Below are 27,589 nucleotides of genomic sequence, written 5' to 3' on the forward strand. Positions count from 1 at the left end.
AAGCGGAAACCTGTCAGAGAAGGAAAACGCAGATATTTTCCACTAAAATGAGTGATTAAAAAGTGGTAAGACTGCACCCTGTCAAAGGCAGAAAACTTGTGAGACCTGGAAAAACAAGGAGTCCCATCAAGTTCTGATTCTTGCAGGTTTCACTGTATTATGAAACAACATTTCCCAGTATGTGCACCATGGAACACTGGTTTCTCAGGATTGTTAAAAGTTGTTTCTGAAAATCATTTCCATATTGGGAAAATACCAGGTTAAGTTCTTTAAAGGCCAGGTCTTAACAGAGCCTTTAATGTGCTAAATGACACTATAATTCTCTAAAAAGCATGCTATGGTAAGTGAACTTATTTGACCATAACATTTTTTTTCAGGGAGCATCTAACATATCAAAGACTACAGAAGATCAAATTCTACAGCCTTCAGTATGGATTGAAACCCTGGTGGCGTAGTGCTTAAGTGCTACAGCTGCTAACCAAAGGGTCGGCAGTTCGAATCCACCAGGTGCTCCCTGGAAACTCCGTGGGGCAGTTCTATCCGTCCTATAGGGTCGCTATGAGTCGGAATTGACTCGACGGCACTGGGTTTGGTTTTTTTAGGTTTCCAGTATGGATTATACCTCAACATAAAGAAAACAAAAATCCTCACTACTGGACTAACAAGCAACAGCATGATAAACAGAAAAAATACTGAAGTTGTTAGGATTTCATTTTACTTGGATCCACAATTAACGCCCATGGAAGCAAAAGATATCAAATAATGTAATTGCACTGGGCAAATCTGCTGCAAAAGACCTCTTTAAAGTGTTAAAAAGCAAACATCATTTTGAGGACTAGGGTTTTTTTTTTTTTGACCCAAGCCATGGTAATTTCAATCGCCTCATTTGCATGCAAAAGCTGGACAAGAAATAAGGGAGAGCGAAGAAGAACTGATGCCTTTGAATTATGGTGTTGGCGAAGAATACTCAATATATCATGGACTTTCAGAAGAACAAATTCGTCTTAGAAGTACAGCCAGAATGCACCTTAGAAGCAAGGATGGAAAGACTTCACCTCACATACTTTGGACATGTTATCTGGAAAGACCAGTCCCTGGAGAAGGACATCATGCCTGGTCAACTGGAGGGTCACCGAAAAAGAAGAATACCCTCAACAAGATGGACTGACACAAGTGGCTGCAACAATGGGTTCAAACATAGCAACAATTGTGAGGATGGCGCAGGACTGGAGAGTGTTTCATTCTGTCATGTACAGGACCTCTACGGAGTCAGAACCAACTCAACAGCACCTAACAACAACATCTAACATAAGTGGTCCTCTATGGAACATATTTTTCAAAAATAAAAATTATATATTTTATGTCTTCATCAAACATATAAAGCTTTATCATATAAAGAAAACCTTAATTACTAAGATCATAACATACGAAAATGAGGCAAACTATACATACATATATTTAAATTTTGAAAAGTTAACTTGAATTTTATTCAAAGCTTTGTACCTAAAAACCTTGGAAATTAATTACACCAACACTGGTAGTTAAGATGGGTAAAATACTTCTAACTAAAAGAAATTTAAGTGAATGAACTAGAGGCCTTAAGTATCCTTCGTTGGTATTTCATAGTATGATATGCCAGTTTTCCTAGTTCATTCAGAAAACTATACAAGGTTTACATAAAATTTGCATTCTAATCATTTCAATCCCTTAAATAAACTTAATCAGTTTCAAAATAACATGTACTTTTCAAAAATGAAAGCCAATTACTTCAAAAGTTAGTGGTTTAATAAATTTTCTTGAAACTTATGTCTATGTGATCTAATGAAACACAGTTTAGAATTACCAAAAAACCTTCACTAAGACAGGAAAAACAATAAGCCTTGATTAATTAACACTAACATTTCCACTCTTCAAAATACAAGGCCAGCAGGAGTTCTTTAAGAAGTATCTGTTGTTGTTAGTTGCCATCAAGTCAATTCCAACTCATGGTATGACTCCATGTGTTACCGAATATAACTGCTCCATGTGGTTTTCTTGGCTGTAATTTTAATGGAAGCTGACTGCCAGGACTTTTCTTCACAGTACCACTGGATAGGTTCAAATCGCCAACCTATAGGTTAGCAGTCCATCACAAACTGTCTGCACCACCAAGAGACCTCTAAGAAGTATAAGAATCACAAAATTTATGTTGAAAAATGAGAACAATTCAAGTCCCCAACACACATCAAATCATGATGACTCAGCTGTATATGTACACCCACTCCTCACTTATCAACATGGTTTGGTTCCAAAGACCAGGTTGTTATGTGTAAATTGGCACTATGCAAAAATGGAGGATGACCACATCAGAGCACAAAAGAGAGTTTGACTACAACATTCTGTAACTGCCAAACCACTGAAAATCACCGTCAGGCCAAGTTGACATATAACCTTAACCATCACAGCCTGCATTACTCTCACCTCACAACTAGGTGTTCATAACTGCCAAAACATATGTCATTAATGTGCATAACAGCAGGATAGTAGACTTTTTACTATATTCATAAATGTGAACTGTCGGATAACGAAATAATCGGTAAGTGAGAAGTAGGGGTAAGTGTGTATATATACATACACATACACACACACGAGCCCTGGTGGTGCAGCAGTTAAGAGCTAAGGCTGCTAACCAAAAGGTCGGCAGTTTGAATCCACCAGCCACTCCTTGGAAACCCTGTGGGGCAGTTCTACTCTATCCTATAGGGTCACTATGAGTCAGAATCGACTTGATGCCAATGGGTTATATACATATGTAAAATAGCCATTATTTGATACAATGTAAAGAACTACTCAAGTTTTAAAAGTGCATCTAAGGAACCTACAATGGCTCTCCATTGCCTAATAACCTAATACATCAAGTCTGAACTCAATTTCCAAAGCCCTACACATGAATGGTACTCAAATTTGTTCCATCAACCCTCTCTTCAGTACAGCTTTAAACCATATTTTTTCCTACTGAAACTTAAAAATAAATCTCCTGAAAATGTGTGGCAGTGTGTGCTGTTTTCTAAGTAGTCAAAGCAAGTTTTGACCCCAAATAACAGCCTACCTGCAGGCCAGAAATGGAGTCCAGTCATTTTTTTAAACATTTCTTTCTCCTAAGGAAATTGTAGTCTGTTCTGGTCACATTCTCAGGTACATTGCCTGAAGTCATTTTCTCGTGCTTCCCTGGCTACCTTTGAGGACTCCCTATACTTGAGACAAAAAAAAAAAATCCGCCTTTTCTGGACGGTAAAAAGCTCCAAAATTTATTTACCAGCAAAAAATTAAATCCTTTTGGCCAAGTTTCTAATGCCTAGTCCATGCCCTAACCATCTCAAACTTTTAAATTTGGATCAATTCCTATCTATCCTTATAAATCACACAACCCAATCTCCCAAAGTTTCATACCTGTGCTCAAGAATCTGACTACCATCCATTTACCATCAGATGTAAAATTCAAATCCCATTCACAGAATTCAAGGTCCTCCCTTAAATAAGCCATCCTCTCTTACTATCCTGTCCTCCAATAGGAAGTTTCCTCACTATTCCCCAACCACTCAATCATAATTTATAGCTTTCACCCACACCATTCTAGCCTTACACCCCTCAACAGGGAATGTTCACCCTCTTCTTTTCTATCAACTTTCCATCTCCCCACTGAAGTCCAGCTCAATTTTACTCCTTCCCTAAATCTCTCCCATTCTACAGAGGAAAAGCAGAAATGTACTGATATGAAGCCTCCCTCTGTGGCTGCATTGTCCAATATGGTAGCCACATGTGGACAGAGCCTTGAAATGTGTGTAGTCCAAATTGAGATGTGACGTAAATCCAAAATGTACACCATATTTCAAATATTTAGCAATACAAAAAGTAAAACATTTCACTAATTTTTTTACATTGATTATAGATTAAAATTGTAACATTTTTTAGAAATAACTGGGTTAAATACACTACTTAAATTAAGTTCACCTTTTTCTTTTTACATGTTTTACTGTTTACTGTAGCCACTAAAAAATTTAAAATTATATATGTGACTTGGAAACCCTGGTGGCGTAGTGGTTACGTGCTACGGCTGCTAACCAAAAAGTAAGCAGCTCGAATCCACCAGGCACTCCTTGGAAACTCTATGGGGCACTTCTACTCTGTCCCATAGGGTCGCTATGAGTCAAAATCTACGTGATGGCAGCGGGTTTTTTTAATATGTGACTCACATTATGTTTCTATTGAAAAGAGATACTCTATAGCATAAATAAGTACAAAATTCTAAATATTGACAGGCGATGAAATGATGACTAAGAACACTGTCTAAAGTCACAGTGCCTGTTTTTAAATTTTTCCCAGATGTAAGACTTTGGATAACATCTCCATGCCTCAATGAGCTCAAATATAAAGTGACAACAAGAAACAGTGTCTATACCATTGACTTCAGTGATGACTAAACAAGAAAATCCACACAAGGCAGGTATTCAGGGTTAGCATTATTCTTCCTTATTAACAAAGACGGAAAAAGTAAGCACACTAAAGTCAAATTGGCTCTCCAGAGTTGTTTGGATTTAAGAATTTAGGGCATTTTTGTTGTTCTCGTTGACAGTACAACACTGGAGGAGGTGATGGATGGCTTCGGTATAGGCTGAAAAAAATTCAAGAGTTCCCAGTCTTTTTGGACAACTCTCTCTCCTTTAATTACAAAAAGCAAACTTATAAGGGGGTGGCTATGAGTCTGAACCCACTCAACAGCAACAGGTTTGGTATTCTCCCAAGGGAGACCTGGCGGTGCAGTAGTTAAGAGCTAAGGCTGCTAAGCAAAAGGTCGACAGTTCAAATCCAACAGCTGCTCCCTGGAAACCCTATGGGGGAGTTCTACTCTGTCTTATAGGATCCTGAGAGTCAGAATCACAGATTTGGTTTGGTTGTTTGGATTCTCCCAAACAGCACTTGTGGCATGCAAACACATAAATTTATTGTACAGCATTGTATTTGGTGGAGAAGGCATCATAACCAAAGAATCATTATAGTCGTTCCCTTGACACAGCTTTATTACAGAACTCTTAATTTTACACATCCCTTAAGCGTCAAAGAACTTTACTTGCACTTTGCTATACTTTATTTACACCATACTTGAAGTTCTGAACTCCACCTTAAGTTCATTTTTCCCTAATAAAGTAATTAAAGCTGGAGGAAACTGGTAGCTCCAGAATAAGAGAAGCACTTCTCTCACTTAAAAAAGGTGAACGTTTTCCTGAAAAAAGTCAAATGTTAGGACTTTACTACCCTTTTAAGTCTAGATAACGACAACAACATCTAGGTTAAATTAACTATAGCTTGTACTACTTCCTCATCTACAAGTCACCATCTGTGAGCCGCAAAAGGCTGTTGTGTTTGATTATTTATACAACACTTATTTTTTGAGAGGTTAAGCAAGATATTTATACCTAACAAAGTGTTTAAATTTTCAAAAAGTAAAATAACTAAACAGTAGTTGAAGAGATGAGCCTCACCGCTAGAAGAATGTAATACTCAACACAACTTTGAAAGTCTGCTTTAACACCTAGGGGAAGATAACATGTTTTCTTTATTAAGGCCCCGTCGGTCTAAGAGGCAGCATCTTCCTATCTTACCAATTCCCTCCCCATGGCTGTTGAGGACAGACCGTCCCAACGCCTTTATCTGGGGCTCACATTCTTCTTTCCACTAAACTAGCTAACAGCCCCCGGCTGGTCGGGAAAAAAGAAAAAGTGTCTAGAGAAACTAGATATTAGGACCGCGCTGTCTTGACAACCTGCCCCATTGCCCCTCCTCCAGCCACCACCTGAGACGCTGGGGGCCCCAACTCCAGACGCTACTCCACCGGCTCCGGGATGTAAACATCACGCTGCTCTTCCCTGTCCGCTCCCAACTTCCTTCTCCAGACTACTGCTTTACCCAGCCCCAGCGAGAAAGGCAGACCACATACCCTCGGAAGTGAGGCGAGAGAAGGGCTTAAGCAGCTCTGCGAAGCTGAGGTGATTGCGACGCGTGAGCCGCTCAGCTTCGTCGCTGCACAACGCGGCGACACAGGGGACGAATGAGTCCGGGATTAGCTCCTGCACCGACTGTACACACTGGGCCATCGCCGCGGCAGGAGCAGTGGCGGCGCCCGCCCTCCGGCCCACTCTCAGAGGCTGATTCTGCGGCTACAGCAGAACCGCCGCCGCCCGCCGGCCTGGCCCGGCCGGGCGGGGCTCCGCACTGGAGCCTTGAGACGAGTAGAAGGAACAGACACCGCCGCCTCGTCTGCCGGAACACACACCACCAACCGCCCTGTCACCGCTGCTCCTCAGCGCTCGCCCCGGCTCCCTCGCATTCCACCTCAATAGGCGGAGACGCCGACAATCGCCCCTTAATCCTCCCGACGGCAAAACCTTGGTCACTGCCTAACTAGAACGGCCATATTGAGGCCGAACCCTGACCGACCGGCAGTACTACTCCCGGCAGCCCCCGCGCTCGCCCCTCACGTGACTGTGTTAAAAGAGGCTGCAGGGAAGGGGAAAGAGAACTAAAGAGGGAGCCGGAGAGCGACGGAGGCCGGTTGGGTAGTTGGATCCGGAAGTGGTGTGACGGAGAGCAGCAGAAGGGTGGGGCCGGGGCGGGGCTACGAGCTCGGTGGGCGGGGTCAGGTGGGGAGGCGAGAGACTTCAGGCCGAGTTCTCACGCTCTTTGGTGTAGGCGGCCGAGTGCTGCCGGCGAGCGTTCACCTCGGTGGGCAAGGTCTGGAGATCGGTCCTGTGACTGTGTTGTAGGCGCCCGCTCGCCTTCCGCGCCAGCCAGGCCTGTTTGGAACTTACAAATGCTCTCTCTGGCTACAGTGTGCAACTGATGTAGCTGTTCGCGTTGGCTTCTGCCCGCTCGCCGGGTCCTTGCCACGTTCGCCCGTGGAGGGGCATGGAACGGACGTGTGCTCACGGAGAGGGTGTGCCGCCTGCCGAGTGAAGCTAGCCTGAACAAGCCATGTATCTTTTGAACAGAATCATGCTTTTAGAAACAGACTTTCACGTATTTGAGGTCAGCAAGTGAGCGGAAATGTGTGCTGGAATTAACACGAGTGTAAGGGAAAACTCCTGCGCTGCTCCATTTTTGTTGGTAGCAGGTAAAGTCCCTGCAAACGTCCAGGTTGTTGGTATGCAGCTTCTTCTTTTTTACATTTGGCTAGGATGTTTGTTCACAGTGTTAGAGGTAATGCATAGTAATTAACTAAAAAAATTAACTAGGCACCGTATGAAGCCCTGAACTGGCTTCCATTCCTAGTTTTCATTTTTATAGGTTGTTCTATAAAATAAGTAGAAATGAAGTAAAAGAATATGACTGTAGTGTTTCTCAATTGTTTGAATTTCTTCGGAATTATAAGTCAAAAATGTAATACAAAAAAAAAAGTACAAGGATTTATCATGGTTTCATGGTGCCTTGATTAAAGGAGTCTTCCCCAGTATCGGTCTCTCAAACTGTCCCATCATTTGGCACTATGAGGTTTATACCATGGTAAGAATTTATGACAGGCGAGAGGTAAACTTGTCTTCTGAAAATTGAGGAATGGAAGGTGGGAAAAGACAACAGGGAATGGTGACATGAGCCTTGACCACAGATTAATTTAGAAATGTGTGCTGTATAAAGCCCTGAACTGGCTTCCATTCCCAGTTTTCATTTTTACAGATTGTTCTATTAAGTAAGTAGAAATGAAGTAAAAGAATATGACTATAGTGTTTCTCAATCGTTTGAATTCCTTCGGAATTATATGTCAGAAATGTAACACAAGGAAAAATACAAGGATTTATCATGATTTTATGGTGCCTTGATTAAAGGAGTCTTCCCCAGTATCCGTCTCTCAAACTGTCCCATCCTGGCAAGTTGAGGATCTAGAAATTCATTTCCTTAAAACCGTCTATGCCTGAAAGCAGCAGCTCAGAGACAGATACGTGCACAGCAATGTTCACTGCAGCGTTATTCACCATAGCCAAAAGGTGGAAACAGCCCAGGTGTCCATCAACAGATGAATGGCTAAACAAAACGTGGTATATATGTAACACATACAATGAAGTATCATTCAGCCGTAAAGAGAAATTAAGTTCTGATTTTCACCAGACAAACCTCGAAAACATTATCCTAAGCGAATGAAGTCAGACAAAAAAAGGCCACAAATTGCATGATCTCACATATCTAGAATAGGCAAATCCATTGAGACAAAAGAGGATCAGTGGTTAACAGGGGATGAGGGAAGGTAACAAAGCGGGGTGGGAGAAGGTAAATGGCTAAAGAGGATTAGTTAGAGTAGTGTTAAAGAATCATTAGCGTGACGCTGATATTTTCACTTTGGTATAATTTCTAAACCTAGATTTGAAAGAGAAAAGGAAGTAATTTTTCATTACGTAGTATAATAATCTATGTATATCACAAAATTAAAATTGCATTGTGTGTCACCTGCAATATAAAATACATACACCACACATTGAAAAAAAAACTGTGTGTGCCTGAGTACCTCTTGGAAAGTCAAGAGGTACACATATTCCCTTTTGAATACTTCCGATCTCGATTCCTTGCCCTTTATAATGTGAGAGTCTCATACAACAAAGTATGATTCCAATTATAAGATACATGTTTTGTAATAGAGCTCCTAAATGCAAAGCATACTGCTTTATCTAATACTCAACTAATAATAAAAATAAAGTCATTTTATTTTTATGCTGCAACTAAAACTAGTTGTATTAGACTCTTTAAGAAGATTGTCAAAGTCAATTTAGCCTAAGTGGATTTTTTGAGGTATGATTCACATACCATAAAATTCACCCCTTCACAGTGAACAATTCCGTGGTTTTTAGTACAGTCACAAACTGTGCAACCATTGCTACTGTCTGATTCCAGAACATTTTCATCATCCCAAAAAGAAAGCTAGTACTCATTAGCAGTCACTCTCCACCTCTCTCAACCCCTACCAGCCCCTGGCAATCACCAGTCTACTTTCTATGAAAAAAAAAAATCAAACCTGTTGCCATCGAGTCAATTCCAACTCAGCGACCCTATAGGACAGATTAGAACTGCCCCATAGAGTTTCCAAGGAGCACCTGGTGGATTCAAACTGCTGACCTTTTGGTTAGCAGCCATTTCTTAACCACTATGCCGCCAGAACTTCCTTTCTGTCTATGGATTTGCCTAATCTGGACCTTACGTATCAATGGAATCATGTATATGTGGCCCTTTGAACTTGGCTTCTTTCACTTAGCATAATGTCCTCCAGGTTCACCCACGTTGTAGCTAGGATCAGTACTGCATTCTTTTTTACAGCTGAGTCTAAATGGGTTTTTGTCTCATGCGCTGATTGTATAATCTAATACCACATCCACATATGGGGCTTCCAGTGAGTAACTTCACTATAAAAATCTATTTCTTTCCTAGTCTGTCTTTGCACTTTTTGAACTGTCCAGACCCCTTGAAGGAGATGATATTTACTGGTGGCCATAGTAGTAGACCTATTAGAATTCTTTCAACTTCAAAACAAAACAAAAATTACATTTATACTAGCTTAAGCAAAAAAAGGGAAGTTAATGGTTCATGTAAGGCAGGTGAGAGTGGAATAAACTTACAGGAAAAAGGGAAGAATAAGAGTTTCAGGGACTAGATCCCAGGACTCAGTACAGCCAGGACACTTTCTATGTGTCTGTCAATTCTAGTTCTCTGGTTTCATTCTTTCAGGAGCCTATCTCCTCATGGCGGGATCTGCCCACAGCTGCTGATTAAGCCTTCTCAGCTAAACAACATCAATCAATGTAGCAATCCCAGGGAATACATCTCATTCGCCTGGCTTGTCACATGCCTTTTCCTGAACTAAGTAATTTCCAGGTAACAAACCATTTTGATTCTCCTGGAATCCAGGCTTCTGGGTTCATGGAGTTGGGGTGACCCACTTAGGCCCTCTGTGCTTCCATGTCCTTTTGAACCTAGAGCCTTTAAAGAACTGTTTTCCTAAAGTCACCTTCAAGTCAAACAATAACCTAGTAAGCAGTTTAGCAGAGACTGTTTGACCTTAGGCCTGGGGCTCTTTTAGAAAATTATCTATGTGCTGCCAGTTTCCAGGAGCAGGAACCCCAATATCTGACTGGAAAATGTATGGCATGTCCTCAGTGATTCTGTTTCTCTAACCAATGACCCTGGAACTCTGCACGTGTTCTGAGGCTATCTTCTGAGAAATTAACATTGACAATGACCTACATAACATTTTCACTGTCCCATCTTTGGTCTTTGGAGTGCCTTTCCCATACATTCAGGTTGACACTCCCAATTCAGTTCATACCTACTCACAATAAATATATTCTGTTACATGAATTTTTGGTTTTTCTCTACACATTTAGGGTTTTGACATTTAGGGGGACAGGCAGTATTACTGGCCAGATCTCCAGTCCTGTAGGCAGGGAGAAGAGTCCCTGGGTGGTGCAAACAGTTAATGTGCTCAGCTGCTGTCAAAAACCCAAATTGCTTAGAGAAACACCAAAAATTGATGTAACAGAACATGTTTATTGTGAGTAGATATGATTCCAATTGGGCAACATCACCTGAACGTATTGGGAAGGTGCTCTGAGGTGGGGACAGTGAAATTGGGTTGTATACATTATCGTTATGTTAATTCATCAAGAGACAGCATCAAAGTACAGGGCAGGTTACAGGAACAGTCAACAAAGACAGGCAATACATTCTAAAACAGCCTCTAGTCAGACCCTGGAGTTCCTGCCTTTTGAAGTTGGCTGTACATAGATAATTTTCCAAAAGAACCCAATGCCTAAGGCCAAACAGCCTCTACTAAGCTGCTCACTAAACTATTGTTTCACCTGAAGGTGACTCCAGGGGACCAGTTCCTTCAAGGTTCAAAAGGACACATACGGGTCACCCCAATTCCATGAACCCATAAATCTGGATTCTGGGAGAATCAAAATGATTTTGTCACCACTAACCAAAAGGTCAGAGGCTTGAGTCCACCCAGAGGCATCTTAGAAAAAAATCCTGGTGATCTACTTCCAAAAAATCAGCCACTGAAAACCCTGTTGAGTGCTGTTCTACTGTGACACACATGAGGTCACCATGAGTGAGAGTTGGCTTGAGAGCATGATCTAGTACTAGAAAAAATAGGAATCGGAAAGTTTACTGGCCGGACTAAAACAATAACTATCATATACCACAAACTATCCATTGGCTTCCCAGCACACACAAATGCCTTTCCCTGAACTAAGCAATTTCCAGGTAACAAACCGTTTTGATTCTCCTGGAATCCAGGCTTCTGGGTTCACGGAGATGGGGTGACCCACTCAGGCCCTCTGTGCTTCCAGGTCCTTTGAACCTTGAGCCTTTAAAGAACTGTTTTCCTGAAGTCACCTTCAAGTCAAACAATAGCCTAGTAAGCAGTTTAGCAGAGACTGTTTGGCCTTAGGCCTTGAGCTCTTTTAGAAAATTATCTATGTGCTGCCATGTATACAATTGCAAGTATGCCTCTCCCCGGTAATTATCCCCTGTAAAACTAAAAATACGCTAATTTTCTACTTAACGGCTGACAGACAAAAATCACATCCATTAGCCTCTCCTAGCTCCAACCCCAGGATCTCTGGATGGTATGTGGTCAGGGCTGGATATGGCTCTTCATGATCCTGGTACTAGTGGCCAAATTTTAAAAGAGAACAACCTCAGCCTCAGCCTATAAAAAAAAACAGCCTATAGTGGAGGAAAATAAGGAAACCTCAATCCCACTTTTAAGAGGGGAGACAATTGACTGTTGTCACTGGATAAGGACAACAAGAACTCATTCTCTAGTCAATGAATGAATCCCATGGTCAGCCAAGCTGACCTGCCCCTATTCCTGTCTGCTAGAAAGATGACCCTTGTTGAAGAGGAAAATTAATAACGGATTTTAAGGTTTTTCTTATCCACGAAACCGAGTATTAAACCATAAAAAGCCTGACAAATTACAAAAGCCTGCCAGAAACTGCTCTACAGCAATGTAAATTTGTCCTTTCCTGCTAGAAAAGGATAGTCAGCAAAACCATAACCTTCAGATTAAATGAAAAAGAATCTAGGCTCTCCTAATTTAAATCTCAAAAGGGTTTGGCTGCAGGTGGGTGGAGGGCCAGAGACCACCTTATAACCTGATTATCAGTGGATCTCACTAAAAGGGGGAGGGCAAGTTCCAATCAATCATGTTAAGATTAGCCAGTGGTTGATCTTCTATTCTCCCTCCTCTTCTCTTTATGAGCTTCATTGTAACAAGCAAACTTCAGATCATTTGCTTTTTCTGGAATCAAAATGGTCTCCTTTGATTCATTTTCTTTTGAATTTTGATTATTTTTAACACCCTTGATCAATACTCTCCATGGCCATTCCTGAGAGAGATGAGAAGAGTAGGGAAAGAATATTTTCTTGAGGCCTGTGCCTACTTCTTGCTGGCAAAATTACAAGGGTTTGGGGATTATTTCAGAAGGCAAAAAATCAATAAGGACAAAAATCCACAAGGAAGAATGTGTGTTCCTTCCAGCTGTTGATCTACTGTCCTCTAAGGTGTTATCCTCATCTGCAGAGTCAAAGCTAAGTCACTGCCACATGAGTTAGGAGATAATATTGGAATCATTTATTCCTTGTCCTAGAACGTGACCCAGCTGTAGCTGGACTCACAAGGACACATAAACTGGGCCCTGAAGTATAAAGACAATAGCTAGGACAATCTTGGAAAACATCTTTTAGGGAACCTTTCACATAAGTAAATCATTAACAGCACAAAAGACCCACATACTGTCCACTCTTACCTTTTTCTATCAGCATTTATTGAACAGTAAGATTTGTTGGACCAATGAAGACCCTCCTGACTGACATTACTGAAACCTGTACCAATAATTATTAAGACAGACGATTCAAAATGTAGAATCAAGGTGATTTGGCAGTTTTTAGCCAATCTGTGAAAAGGTGAAGCTTTCAATGGTTTTGCCCATTTGTAATGTTAATATATATTGATGACTCTGTAACCTGACTTGGACTCAGGCAGATATGGCTCTAGCAGCATACTTGTCCATTTTCCTACTTTTGTCTCTTCTGTAATATTCCTTGGACTCCAACAGACATGGTCTGGCAGCATGATTGCCCGTTTCCTACTTTTGTCTCTTTGAACATATGCTGAATAAAACCGTTCTTTTTGTTTTACTGTAACTTTGTGGTGTTTTTACCCTAAAATACACATATGTTTTCTAGCCTGCAGAAATGGGGAAAAGACCATGGAGAAGCACATGCCTAATGGTTGAAGATCAAGTTATAGAAATGACACTAAACAGTTTCACTCATATCCTACTGGCTCCAAATGAGCCACATGGTCAGACCTATATCCAAAGAAGTTGTCCTAGTCATCTAGTGCTGCTATAACAGAAATACCACAAGTGGGTGGCTTTAACAAACAAAAATGTATTTTCTTGTAGTTTACAAAACCAGGAGTCTGAATTTGGGGCACTGGCTCTAGGGGAAGTCTCTCTGTTCACTCAGCTTCTCTGCATTCCTTGGAGATCTTCATGTGGCATCTGTCTTTCCCCTATACCTGTTTGCTTGCTTTTGTGCCCAGTCTGCTCCTTTTGTATCTCACAAATGTTTAGTTTAAGACACACCCCACACTGATATGGTCTCACTAACATAACAAAGAAAACCCTGTTCCCAAATGGGATTAAATCCATACATATAGAGGTTAGGATTAACAACATATTTTGGCGGTAACACAATTCAATCCGTAACAGGAGGCTGGAACACATAGGCTCTAGCTGGGCACCTACGTGTTTAGCTAAAACTAGAGTTCTCTTGCTAAAATGAAGAGTTGTTGTGTGCCGTCAAGTCAATTCCAACTCATAGCGACCCTGTAAGACAGGGTAGAACTGCCCTTTAGGGTTTTCAAGGCTGTGATCTTTACAGAAACAGACTGCCACATCTTTCTCCCGCAGAGTGGCTGGTGGGTTAGAACCGTTGGCCTTCCAGTTAGCAGCCAAGTTCTTAACCACTGCACCATCAGGGCTCCTTAAAATAACGAGTAGGAGAATAAATTTGAGTTGATGAGGTATCTTCATACCACACTGTATCAGGAATGAGGTACCCCACAGGAGTGTTTGCTGGAGTCTAGAACATCAGACTTCTTTCTCTGATTCCTCTGGACTCTGGCTCGGTATGCGTCACATGCCCCTGGACGAATTCCTATCTCCAGACCTGGGTCATGTGCCCACGCTTGAGGCCAAAAGCCCAGTATCTCTCACTAGGTGACAGGAAGCTTGTTGGACAAAATAACAACAACACAGGCAACTAAAGGGCCTTTTTCCCAGTACTGAAGATGTGGCCTAGCTGTCTTCACTCCCAAATCTAAGAATCCCATAATGCTCATGGTACGCCATTGGGCATGTGTGTTGATACATTTTGGTTACCAAACATTCATGGATGCTTTATTTTCTATGTGTGATGATATCGTCAGTCTTTTTTCCAGTATGGTCAAGGTTAAAGAACATGGACATTGAAGTCAGAAAGGCCTGGATTCAAAACTAGTACCACCACTTGGAAATAAAACTAACATCACCGTCAAGCCTGGTGCTTTACATACATTATCTACTACTTCAGCTTCTCACGTAAACCCTGAGAAGTGTCTGTGTGGTCAGTTTAAAGCTACAGCACAGAGCAGTTAACCAGCTTGGCCAAAGGAAGCACAGGTGCCAGAACCAGAACCTGCTCAGTTTAACTCTAGAGATTTCATCACTAGGACAAATCACTTTTCAACATAAGTTTTCTCATTTTGAAAACACCAACAAAAACTTCAGTTTGCACTAGTATATATTGTTTTAGCATGAACTCTGTAACTTTTGACAGGATATTTATATGGAGCCTCCCATTCTTTATCTGTAAGATAAGAAAGCTGGGACTGGATTTTTTTGTGTTCATTCTAACTGAAGTTTTGAGACTATAACTCTTTCTACTATTATTAAATTTCACTTATTTCCACAGTAGGTGGTGCTATTGAGTATTTGCTTCAAAAATAAAAGCAGTCCTAATTGTTCAGTGTACAGTTCCGACATGGAAGATACCTGTATATCTATCAGAGAATTGCAGGTTGGAGGATACCCACAAAACATTTGCAGATTAAGAGCCTATTCAGAAAATTTGGTTGCGTGGCGGTTAAGAGCTAGGGCTGCTAACCAATAGGTCAGTAGTTCAAATTCACCGGGCCCTCCTTGGAAACTCAAAGGGGCAGTTCTATTCTGTCCTTATAGGGTTACTTTGAGTTGGAATCAACTTGACAGCAATGGATTTGGTTTTTGTTTTTTTTTTAAAGCTTATTAAATATTTTATACTTTTTTTTTACATTGTTGTTAGCTGACGTCCAGTCAATTCTGACTCATGGTAACCCCATGTATGCAGAGCAGAACATCTCCATAGGCTCTTCTTGGCTGTAATCTTAATGGAAGCAGATCACTGGGCTTTCTCTTCCCCGGTACCGCGGGGTATTGATACATGCTACAACACAGATAAACCTCGAAAACACTATGCAAGGGAAAGAAGCCAACAACAAAAGACCACATTTATATGAAACATCAAGAACAGGCAAATGTGTAGCGAGAGAAAGTAGACTCACGATTGTCTAGGGGCAGGAGGTGAGGGAAAGTTGAGGAGTGATGGCTAAGTGGTGTGGACTAAGGACTCTGTGAATGTTAGTATTTTAGGATTATAAACAATGGTTCTTAACTTTTAGGAGTCCGGGTCTTTTTGAGAAGATGATAAACACCACAGGCATTCTGGTAAAAATCAGGAACAATACACTGTTAACATTGTTCTAGAGATTCTGGGGAATTAAATGAACATGGGAAGTATAAATATTAGAAAAGAAGCAGAATATTATACACCCAGAAAACCCAGAGAAATTTACTGAAAATTTTATGAGAATTAATAAAAGTATTTAATAAAGTTTCCTAGATTCATAAAATAAATAGCAATGAACAAGAATAACCCAATTAGAAAATCTGTACCAAAAAAAGATACCACATTCAAATCTGTAGTCCTGGATTAGAAGATAATCTCAATCAATGAAAATTTTATCACTGATGTGTGACAAAAATAAGACAAAACAAAACAAAAATCCATTAACCTTCTTTGATAAAAATTCTATAAAAACAATATCACAGTTAATAGTCAATTAAATCCCCTCTAAGCAGTACTTTAGGTGCATCCCACAAAATTTGTTATGCTTGGTTTTCATTTTTATTTAGCTCAAAAAACTTTCTACTTTACCATCACTATTTCTTTTTGTACCTGAATATTATTTAGAGGAAACCCGGTTGGCGTAGTGGTTAAGAACTATGGCTGCTAACCAAAAGGTCGGCAGTTTGAATCCACCAGGTGCTCCTTGGAAACTCTATGAGGCAGTTCTACTCTGTCCAGTAGGGTTGCTGTGAGTCAGAATCGATTCAATGGCAATGGGTTTGGCTTTTTTTTTTTTTTTTAATTATTATCTAGAAGTGTGTTATTTGTTTTTCAAATATTAGGATATTTTAGATATGTTTCTGATTTTGATTTCTAATATAATTCCACTATGGTCAGAACATATTTTTTATGATTGAGTCATTTAAAATTTATCAGAACTTGTTTTAAAGCCCAGTATATGGCCTATCTTGGTAAATGTTCCATGCATACTTGAAAAAATGTGTACTTTGTTGTTGTTGGATGGATGTTCTAATTAGATCATGTTGATCGATAGTGTCATTTAAGTCTTCTATATTCTTACTCAGAAACCCTGGTGGCATAGTGGTTAAGAGCCGTGGTTGCTAACCAAAAGGTCAGCAGTTCGAATCCACCAGGCGCTCCTTGGAAACCCTATGGGGCAGTTCTACTCTGTTCTATAGGGTCACTATAAGTTGGAATCGACTCGGCAGCAACAGGTTTGGTTTGGTTTTTTTATATTCTTACATTGTATCTTTATATCTATCTTTACAGAAGAATATGTTCTTCTACATCCTTAGACTGAAAGTAGACTGTTGGTCTAGTTATTCTATCAATTATTGAGAGAGGAGTATTGAATTCTCTGACTATAATGAGGATCTGTGTATTTCTCATTTCAGTTCTATCAGTTTTTGCTTCGTGTAACTTGAAGCTCTTTATTAGGTGCTGTCTTGATCATCTAGTGCTGCCATAACAGAAATACCACAAGTGGATGGCTTTAACAAAGAAAAATTTATTTTCTCATGGTCTAGTAGGTTACAAGTCCAAATTCAGGGTGTTAGCTCCAGGGGAAGGCTTTCTCTCGCTGTTGGCCTTCTCATCAATCTTTCCCCAGACCAGGAACTCCTCTGTGCAGGGACCCCGAGTCCAAAGGATGCGCTCTGCTCCCGGTGCTGCTTTCTTAGTGGTATGAGGTTCCCAACTCTCTGCTTGCTTCCCTTTCCTTTTATCTCTTGAGAGATAAAAGGTGGTGCAGGTCACACCCCAGGGAAACTCCCTTTACATTGGATCAGGGAGGTGACCTGAGTAAGGGTGGTGTTATAATCCCACCCTAATCCTCTCAACATAAAATAACAATCACAAAATGGAAGACAACCACACAGTACTGGGAATCATGGCCTAACCAAGTTGATACATTTTTGGGGGGACATAATTCCATCCATGACAGGTGCATTATCATTTAATATTGCTAAATCCTCTTAGTAAATTGACTCTTTAGTTAAGAATGCCTATCACTGTTACTATTCAACACAATACTGAAGATCTTAGCCAGCATAGTAAGTCAAGAAAAAGAAATAAATGGTGTAAGGATCAGAAAGAAAAATAAGTAAATCTCTTACTACTGGCAAATGACATTATCTGCTATTTAGAAAACCGAAAAATTATTTAACAACAGAAAAAAAGAATTCCACGAGTTTGCTGGATAGAAGATCAATATACAAAAAGAAAATGTGCTACTACATACCAACAACAAATAATTAGAAAAGATAACTTTTAAAAGATATTTTTAATAGCCATAAAATTATTGAGATTACTAGGAATATATGTACATATTTTAAAATGTGAAAAGACTGTGGAGAAAACTATAAAACTTTATTGAAAAATTAAGGACTTCAAAAAGGAACACCTAAATAAATAGATGTAATTTATTTCTGTATTTAACACTGAAAAGATGACAATTCTTCCAAAACTAGTGTATAAATTCAATTCTAAGCTTAAGAATATGAGGTTTCACCAAAGAAGAAAATGGCAAATTTTACTACTTCAAAATTTAAAACTATTATTTGGCAAGAACATATCTTGACTTGGCCCATATGTTTCCCATCAATCTCTTGCTCCTCAAATGCAAAAACTTAACCATATTTTAAACAGTTGATTTTTCTTAAATCTCTACCAACACCCTTTAATTATGATTCCATGTAGCTCTACTTACCAAAAAGTTGAGACCCACTGAAAACACTGCAAATAGAATACAGTAGAAAGAAAATTGTTACGATAGTGACTTTTCACAGACACAAAAGAGAGGAACCAAAATATACCTGAGCTTCATGGAAACAGAAATAGAAATGTCTGGAGCCAAACCTACTTCCTCAATCAAGGTTCTTATTGTCCATTTTATGTCGGATTCTTTTCTCTTACAGTGTTTGTGCTTTTCTCTAAGATTCTCTCTCTCTCTCACACACACACACAGCCTGACTTTCTTCACTCATTTTGCACTGTAATAGACTATTACGTGACATAAAAAACTATTCCTTGTGTTTCTCTGGTTCAACTTATTAAGACATAGAAAAAGATTAGTTGTTTTCAGACGTCTGTCCTTGCTTTAATGGACCGTGTTCAGTGACAAACAGTCATGTATTATAGAAAGTACTATGGGAGGGGCAGAAAATGAAACCTATGTAAAACTTCCCTTTAATCCCTCTACCACTTCACATCATTATCTTTTCCTCTAATTCTTATTCTTTCAGCACTCAGCTCAAGTGTCACCTTCTTGTGAGGCATATATCTTTGATCTTCCAGTCTACAGATAAGGTGTCTCTCTCTGTGTCTCATAACGTACTCTAATATAGAATCTATCTCACTGCCTTGTAATAATTTGTTTTCTCATCCATTCCTCTAACTCAATTTTGACGTTTTTGAAGGCATGTACACAGTAGACACTCATTTCATCACTCATATAAGATAAATGAGTGAAGGCTAGAAAGAGATAAATCACAGAAGTTTTGACGGGTGGCACTGTAAATTAATGCCCCATTTTAAAAAAAGCAATTTGGCAGCATGTATCAAAGAGCTATGAATGTGTTCATAGTCTTGCACCAATTGATTCCACTAGGGAAAATTTCATTTCATTCAACAAGTATTTATTAAGTACTTTTCTATGTCAAACACTGCCCTAAATCTTAGAGTTTAGAACAAGGTAGATGCAGACCTGCCATAATCATGACTAACCTATTAAAAGTTTGAACCACATGAGCTGCTCTCCATGGTTCTGAATTATATGTGCCCATCAAGACACTTGACTAGTTCATGAGCGTCTCCTATGTGCTCTTTCTCAGGAATTGTGAAGCAGGGTAGGGAAGGGATGGTAGTAAAAGAGGAATGTAGAATAAAGACAGAGGAAAAGAGATAACTACAAAGGCATAACCATTAAGGATTCATGTAAAAAAGGGAGATTTGTTTTGAGATTATTTTCAAATAGTTCTAGCTAATAACAGATATGACAATTAGTCTATATAAACACACACATGCGGAACAATTGGAGAAAAATAAGCGTACACTAAGCAATGCAAATCTGTACAAGATTTAAAGTGAATAAACAAATTCAGACATGCAGAATACCAGAAGATTTAGAAACATGGTAATTGAAGTGCCATCATCTGTTGAGTTATACTAAATTACTTAGGGCTATAAATTATCTTTATTACCTATCTTTTAAATGTTTGTGATTTTTCACATTGTTGCAGGAAAATTAAAACTATGATTTATGTTTCAAACTTGCATAGCTGTTGTAATATATTTTCTGTAGACAAGGAGAGTCTCCTGTTCCCTTGGCTCTCTCCGCATCAATGTTCATGTAGTTCCTATCCTCAGAACCTACACTGAAGAGGCTGAAGAGATCACCAGGGGGCAAAACTTCAAGGGTCTTATAAGCTTTGTTAAGAAGGTGGACTTTCTCCTGAGGGCAATGGACTGCCATCGGAAGGTATTAAGCAAAAAAAAAAAAAAATTCATGATATAATTTACAGTTTTTATAAGATCAGTCTAGATACAATATGGATAATGGATCACAGAAAGCCAGAGTAGATGCTGGAAGTTCAGTTATCAGGCTTTTATAGAAGTTCTGACATAAAAAAAAAAAAACATAAGACAGTGGTAAATTTGTATTATGGATTGTATTGAGTCCCCCAAAAAGATATGTTGAAGTCCTAACCCCTGTAGCTGTGAATGTGACCCTGTTTCCTTTTAAGATGTTATAGTTAGGGTAATATGATGTCATAATGGAGTAGGGTAGGTACTAATCCTACATGGCTGGTGTCCTTTTAAAAGAGTAGATGATACATAAAAACAGAAAGGCAGAGGAAGGATGACATGTGACACTACAGATGCAAGCCAAGGAATGCCAGGAACTACCAGAAAACAGATTCTTCCTTAAAATCTCAGAAGGAATCAACAATGCCAACACCCTGATCTTGGATTCCCAGCCTCCAGAACTATGAAGTAATAAATTTCTGTTCTCATAAGCCACCCAGTTTATGGTATTTTATTATCCAGCCCTTGGAAACTAATACAGTTGGGCTAAGATAGTGTCAGCAGAGGTGGAGAAAGTTACACAAATTTGAGAGATATTTAAAAGGTAAAATCCCCCTAAATTTATCATAGATTGGTTACGAGGAAAGAAGTGGTAGAAACTAGGTACATGGTGGTTTTGCCACTTCTGAGAGCAGTGGAATAGGACAAGAACATTTCAGAATGATAAAATGGTCAATTCAACAGGAATCTGTAGTAATTCTAAAATTGTTTGCCCTAACAACATAGCCTCAAAATATATAAAGCTGAAGCCAATGAAATTAAGACAAGAAATGCACATATTCTTAGTAACTGTTAGAGTTAGTTAGAATAGCAGAATTATTAGAATCACAGAACTGTTGAAACAAAGTAAAGACTTAATAAGGATATTTAATATTTGAATAAGACAGTTAACAAAATTGACATAATTGGTATATAAATTACAAAACACCCAACAACTCAAAATGCACGTTCTTTTCAAGTACGCATGAAACAATTAGTCGAATAAGCCATATGCTGGGGCATAAATCAAGACTCACCAAATGTCAAAGATTACAATAATAGAGAGTATATTCTCTGACCACAGCAGAATTAAGCTAGAAATAAATGACATAAAGTTAACTAGACAGTCCCCAAACTCACGAAAATTAAGCAACACACTTTTAAATACCCCTTGGCCAAATAGGAAATCACAATAAAGTTAGAAATATTCTTAAATTAATGCTAATGAATATACAATATATAAAAAATTAAAGGATTCATCTAAAGCAGTACTTAGAGGGAAATTTATAGCCTTAAAATAAATACCTAACAATAAAAGACAAAGTGGAAACTCAATTATTCATGTACCACCTAAAGAAGCTAAAAAAAATAGCAAATTAAATCTAAAGAAAATGGAAAGAAGGAAATAATACACATAAGATCAGAAATCAAAGAAATAGAAAATGAGCATGGTAAATAGAGATAATTAACAAAACAAAATTCTTGTTGTTGGTAAAGTTTAGTTAAATTGACTAACTGTTAACAAAATTTAACAACAACAAAAAAAGAAGACACAAATACCAGGGATGAAAAGAAGACACAAATACCAAGGATGAAAAGAAGACAAAAAGAACCTAGAGACATTTAAAAGGCTAAGAGAATGAACAGCTTTATGTCAATACATTTGAATATTTAAATGAAACTGCAAAACGAACACCAAAAGAGAGTATGTGACTATTATTATACCTATTAAAGAAACTCAGTAGATAATTTAAAAAAAAAAAAAAAAAACACAAAGAAAACTCCAGTCCCAAGTGGTATCATCAATAAATTCTATCAAACATGTAAATAAGAAACGTATCTTAAAATATTCCAGGTAAGTGACAAAGAACACCTTCCAATTCATTTTACGTAGCTACCAAAACCTGACATATAAAATATACTATTATGAGAGTGAAAGAGCATTTCATAGGTATTTGTTAGTTGCTGTCAAGTCAACTTTCAACTCATTGTAATCCCATATGACAAAATAATACTGCCCCATAGGCTTTTCTAAGCTGTAATCTTTACTAGAGGAGATCACCAGGTCTTTTTTCTGTGGAGTGGCTGAGTGGGTTCCAACTGCCAACCTTTTTTTTTTTTTTACTTGTGCTTTTTTAAGTGAAAGTTTACAAATCAAGTCAGTCTCCCATACAAAAATTTATATACATCTTGCTATATATTCCTAGTTGCTCTCCCCCTAAGGGGACAGCACACTCCTTCCCTCCACCCTCTATTTCCATGTCCATTTAGTCAGTTGCTGTCCCCCTCTGCCCTCTCATCTCCCCTCTAGATAGGAGCTGCCCACATAGTCTACTTGATCTAAGAAGCTCACTCCTCATCAGTATCATTTTCTATCTTACAGTCCAGTCCAATCCCTGTCTGAAGAGTTGGCTTTGGGAATGGTTCCTGTCTTGGGTTAACAGAAGGTCTGGGGACCATGACCTCCTGGGTCCCTCTAGCCTAGGCAGACAATTAAGTCTGGTCTTTTTACAAGAATTTGAGGTCTGCAAACCACTGCTCTCCTGCTCCCTCAGGGGCTCTCTGTTGTGTTGCCTGTCAGGGCAGTCTTCCATTGTAGCTGGGCACCATCTAGTTCTTCTGGTCTCAGGCTGATGTAGTCTCTGATTTATGTGGCCCTGTCTGTCTCTTGGGCTCCTAATTACCTTGTGTCTTTGGTGCTCTTCATTCTCCTTTCCTCCAGGTGAGTTGAGACCAATTGATGCATCTTAGATGGCTGTTTGCTAGTGTTTAAGACCCAGACACCACTTCCCAAAGTGGGATACTGCCAACCTTTTGATTAGCAGCTAAGCACTTAATCGTTGTGCCGCTAAGGCTCCTTTAGACATAGAATAGGAGAAAATATTTGCATTACTTATATCTGACAAAATACTTGTATCCAGTATAACAATAAAAAGTTTATATAATTTTTTTGTTATTTTTTCTTTAAATATTTAGCAATATTCACCCCTGAAATTGGGGTTTTCTTCACAGAAAGGTTTTTTATTTAAAAAAAAAAATTCTATTTAATACATATAGGGCTATTCAGATATTGTTTTATCATCTGTCAGTTTTGGTAAGTTATATTTTTCTGGGAACTTTTTCATCCAGTTTGTCAAATTTCTTGGCCAAACATCATTCATGATACCTTTTTATTATTATTTTATTTTATTTTAGTGTCTGTTGGATCTGTGATGATAACACCGTTATTATTCCTTTTACTGGTAATATATTGTCTTTTTTTCCTCTTGATCAGTTCACTAAGGTTTGATTAATTATGCCGATCTTTTCAAAAAACTTTTACATTTGTTAATTTTCCCTTTTGTTTGTCTAATTTCCATTACATTGATTTCTCTCTTAGTTTTACTATTGCCTACCTTCTATTCTCTTTGGGTACACTTGGCTCTTCTTTTTTTAGCATCTTAAGGTAGAATTTTAGATCATTGACGTTAGATTTTTCTTCTTTTTAATGTAAGTACTTAAAGCTACAAATTTTTCTCTGAGCACTGCTTTAGCTGCTTTCCTCAAGTTTGGATATGTTGTATTTTCATTGTCATTCAGTTTGAAAGATTTCCTAATTTCCTCTGTGATTTCTTATTTAGCCTATAGGCTATTTAGAAGTTTGCTGTTTAATTTCTAAATATGTGAACTTTCAAAAGATATCCTGTTTTTGATTTCTAAGTTAATTTCATTGTATTCAGATAACATACTCTACAGGACTATAATTAGTTTTTTTAGTTAGTAGATTTTTTTAATGAATTAACATATTGTTTTAGTTATCTAGTGCTGCTATAACAGGAATACCACAAGTGGATGGCTTTAACAAAGAGAAATTTATTTCCTCACAGTAAAGTAGGCTAAAAGTCCAAATTCAGGGAATCAGCTCCGGGGGGAAGATATTCTCTGTCTCCCTTTTCTCATCAATGTTCCCCTGGACTAGGAGCTTCTTCACACAGCGATCCTAAGTCCAAAGGATGCACTCTGCTCCTGGTGCTTTTTTCTTGGTGGTATGAGGTCTCCAACTCTCTGCTTGCTTCCCTTTCCTTTTATCTTTTGAGAGATAAAAGGTGCAGCAGGCCACACCAGGGAAACTCCCTTTACCTTGGATCAAGGAGGTGACCTGAGTAAGGTTGGTGTTACAATCCCACCCTAATCCTCTCAACATAAAATAACAATCACAAAATGGAGGGCAACCACACAATACTGGAAATCATGGCCTAACCAAGTTGATACACACATTTTCGGGGGGACAAAATTCAATCCATGACACATATTTATAAGCTTAAAAAGGAATTTGAAGATGCTGAGGATGCTTATGTACAGCCAAATACCTCATGGGATTTGGTTTCTTGGTTTGGAGGTTCAGAGTCATGGTTTCATGAGACATCCCAGTTAATTGGCCTAATATGGTGTTTCGTGCTTCTGTTCTATGTCCTAGTTTGTCGCATATGCCTGGGGTCTTAAAAGCTTGCATGCAGCCATCCAAGATACAAAAATTTGTCTCTATTCACCTGGAGCAATAGAGAAAGGAGAGTCAGGAATAAGAGAAAATGGAATGTGTGGCTAATTGTCACCATGAACTATGCCTCCTTTGCCACAAGACCAGATCAGGATGGTGCCTGACTACATTCCTGAATGTTTTGATCAAAGATTCTATAGAAGAATCCTGATCAAAAGAGGAAAATGTTAAACAGAATTTCAAATTCTCATGAAATCCATACTTTCCGGAGCCATTGAGGCTGAATGAACTCCCAAAACTATTATCCTGAGATAATCCTTAAAAAACTTTAAACCAAAAATAACCCCATGACATCACCTTTAAACCAAAGAATAGTTAGCTTAATTAGTACAGAATGCCTGCCTTGAGCTTTGTCCTCCTTTAAGGACTATGTATATGGGATCCAAATGACAACAGCAACCAAATAGATTAGATAAAAAACTTATCAAAACCAAAAACAAACAAACAAAACCCACCACCATCAAGTCAATTTCCACTAATAGGGAGCCTATAAGACAGAGTAAAATTGCCCCATAGTGTTTCCAAGGAGTGGCTGGTGGATTCAAACTACTGACCTTTTGGTTAGCAGCCGAGCTCTTAACCACTGCGCCACCAGGTAAAATGGGGGAGGAGTAATTCAAAAGAGGCGGTTGAGTAAGGGTGCACAACTTAAAGAATGTAATCAATGTCGCTGAATCGTACATGTAGAATTGTTGAATTGGTATGTGTGCTGCTGTGTATATTCTCAACAACAAAAAATAAAATATATTAAAAATAATAGTAATAAAAAGAAAAAGAATCAGAAAAGAAATTTGAAAATTCTGAAAAGGTTCAATCGGAGACAACTCGTATTCTGCAGTTGTTAGCTGTAGTAATGCGTAAATACCAATTAAGGTAGTTGATAGTTTGGTTCACCACAGCTATGGTGAAAAATACTTTGAAGAGGTTGCTAATATTTTTAGTTATTGGCAACTAATGCAGTAAAATCTGAGAGAGCCAGAACCTATGTAATTTGGAAACTTGTCAGAAAAGGAAAAACGCAGATACTTTCCACTAACAGAGCCATAGAAAAGTGGTAAGATTGCACCCTGTCGAAGGCGGAAAACTTGTGAGGCTCAGAAAAACAAGGCAGTCCAGTTCGAGTTCCGGCTCTCACAGGTTTCACTGTAGTTGATTTTGCTCTAGCTATTTCATTTCTGGAAACCCTGGTGGCTTAAAGTTTAAGAGTTACGGCTGCTAACCAAAAAGGTTGACAGTTCGAATCCACTGGGTGCCCCTTGGAAACCCTAGGAGGCAGTTCTACTCTGTCCTATAGGGTCCCTACCAGTCTGAATCGACTTCTCAGCAACGGGTTTGATTTGATTTGGTATTTCATTTCTATGTATACGAACTCACTTAGTTAATTTAATACTGATTAGTGATTCTTGCCTTTATGTTTCAGGCTATATCCAAGATGAGTGTTGAAAAATTATTTTCCCCCTCACTTCTCGTGTCTGAACTGCACAGTGGTTAAGACCTCAGCTGTTAACCAAAAGGTCATCAGTTCAAATCCACCAGCCACTCGACTGCAACAGGTTTGTTTCTTTTTTTCTGACAACCGTTTAGTAATCAATGAGCTATCCTTGCTTTCCACTGACTGCCGTTGCTGTGGGGTCGATTCCGACTCATAGCGATAGGCTTACAGGACAGACTAGAACTGCCCCATAGAGTTTCCAAGAAGCGCCTGCTGGATTCGAACTGCCAACCTTTTGGTTAGCAGCCATAGCACTTAACCACTATGCCACCAGGGTTTCCTTCTGCTGACTAAAAAAAAAAAAAAACTAGCAGTAGTGAAACTGCTAATTTACACTTTGGCTGATAGCAGCTTCAGGTAAAAATGGCAATGGTGTCAATAGTTTTAAAACATAAAACTTAAATAGAAGTTGTGCCATAACAGTGAAATGACAGGATCTGGGGCTCTGATTTTTTGGCCAAAACACCTTCACAACACTTTCTATTATCTAGTTTAAAGGTCAACTCTGAGTCTCCCTGGGTAGAGAACTGAGATAGCTGTATGGATAATTTAGTTCTTTCTTCATCCACTTTTCCTGCTAATCTCCCAGCCCCCAAAATGACACACGCAAAATAAAAACACAAAACAACCAATTTAGTCATAGTTATTTGAATATTTCAGGCCAAAGAGGGTAATTTAGTTGGAATTATATAGTTTGTTTTCCCCAGTTAATCATTCTACCTTGCTTATGTATAGAACCTGCCTTAAGTTTGCTGGAGTGGACTTGGAAATGAATACATTCTTCAGAAGGTAAGATGGCTAAACTCACTTATATAAACTCACCTGGAACTTTACTCAGTTGCATTTAAAGCTGTTGTTTATAAAAACAGCGAAGGGTACAAAGTATTAAGTTAGCTCTGGGTATTAATTTGTTTGTGGTTATGGTTTACATGTTTAATTTTGTGCCCAGCAGCACATATAGCCACCATGAATTTTCAGTCCCTGGGTTTACTGAGCAACTGCTATACCACAGACACTACATGTATTAATTTATTTAAAATTCACAACAGTTCTAAGAGGTAGGTACTATTATTATCCCTATTTCACAGCTGAGGAAAGGAAGACACAGAAAAATTAAGGTGTGCTTCAGAGTTGTATCCTTTCACCATACTTACTCTATCTGTGTGCTGAGCAAATAGTCTGAGACTGGAGTGTATGAAGAAGAAGGCAACATCAGGATTGGAGGAAGACTCGTTAACAAC

At 38.9% G+C, this 27,589-nt stretch overlaps 1 protein-coding gene and 1 long non-coding RNA gene across 4 annotated transcripts in view; one reads left to right on the forward strand and one right to left on the reverse strand.

Annotated features, from left to right (window-relative positions):
* Positions 1-6,561, reverse strand: part of TRAPPC8 (trafficking protein particle complex subunit 8) — a 108,110-nt gene extending 101,549 nt beyond the window's left edge. The window contains exon 1 of one of the 3 annotated variants that reach the window (XM_049900026.1): positions 3,089-3,908. In XM_049900026.1, coding sequence (XP_049755983.1) covers positions 3,089-3,128 — 40 coding nt within the window. In that variant the 5' untranslated portion in view covers positions 3,129-3,908. Of the gene's footprint in view, positions 1-3,088; positions 3,909-5,974 lie in introns of those variants that run through there. The other 2 variants (XM_049900024.1, XM_049900025.1) reach the window with 2 other exon arrangements.
* Positions 6,562-6,690: 129 nt separating this feature from the next.
* On the forward strand, positions 6,691-27,142 carry LOC126085457 (uncharacterized). The gene is made up of 3 exons (XR_007519281.1): positions 6,691-7,177; positions 26,277-26,409; positions 27,084-27,142. It is a non-coding gene; the product is annotated as an uncharacterized LOC126085457 (long non-coding RNA).
* Positions 27,143-27,589: the final 447 nt, after the last annotated feature.

Source organism: Elephas maximus, chromosome 11 (genome assembly GCF_024166365.1).
Source record: "Elephas maximus indicus isolate mEleMax1 chromosome 11, mEleMax1 primary haplotype, whole genome shotgun sequence".
In the NCBI taxonomy this organism is placed as follows: domain Eukaryota; kingdom Metazoa; phylum Chordata; class Mammalia; order Proboscidea; family Elephantidae; genus Elephas; species Elephas maximus.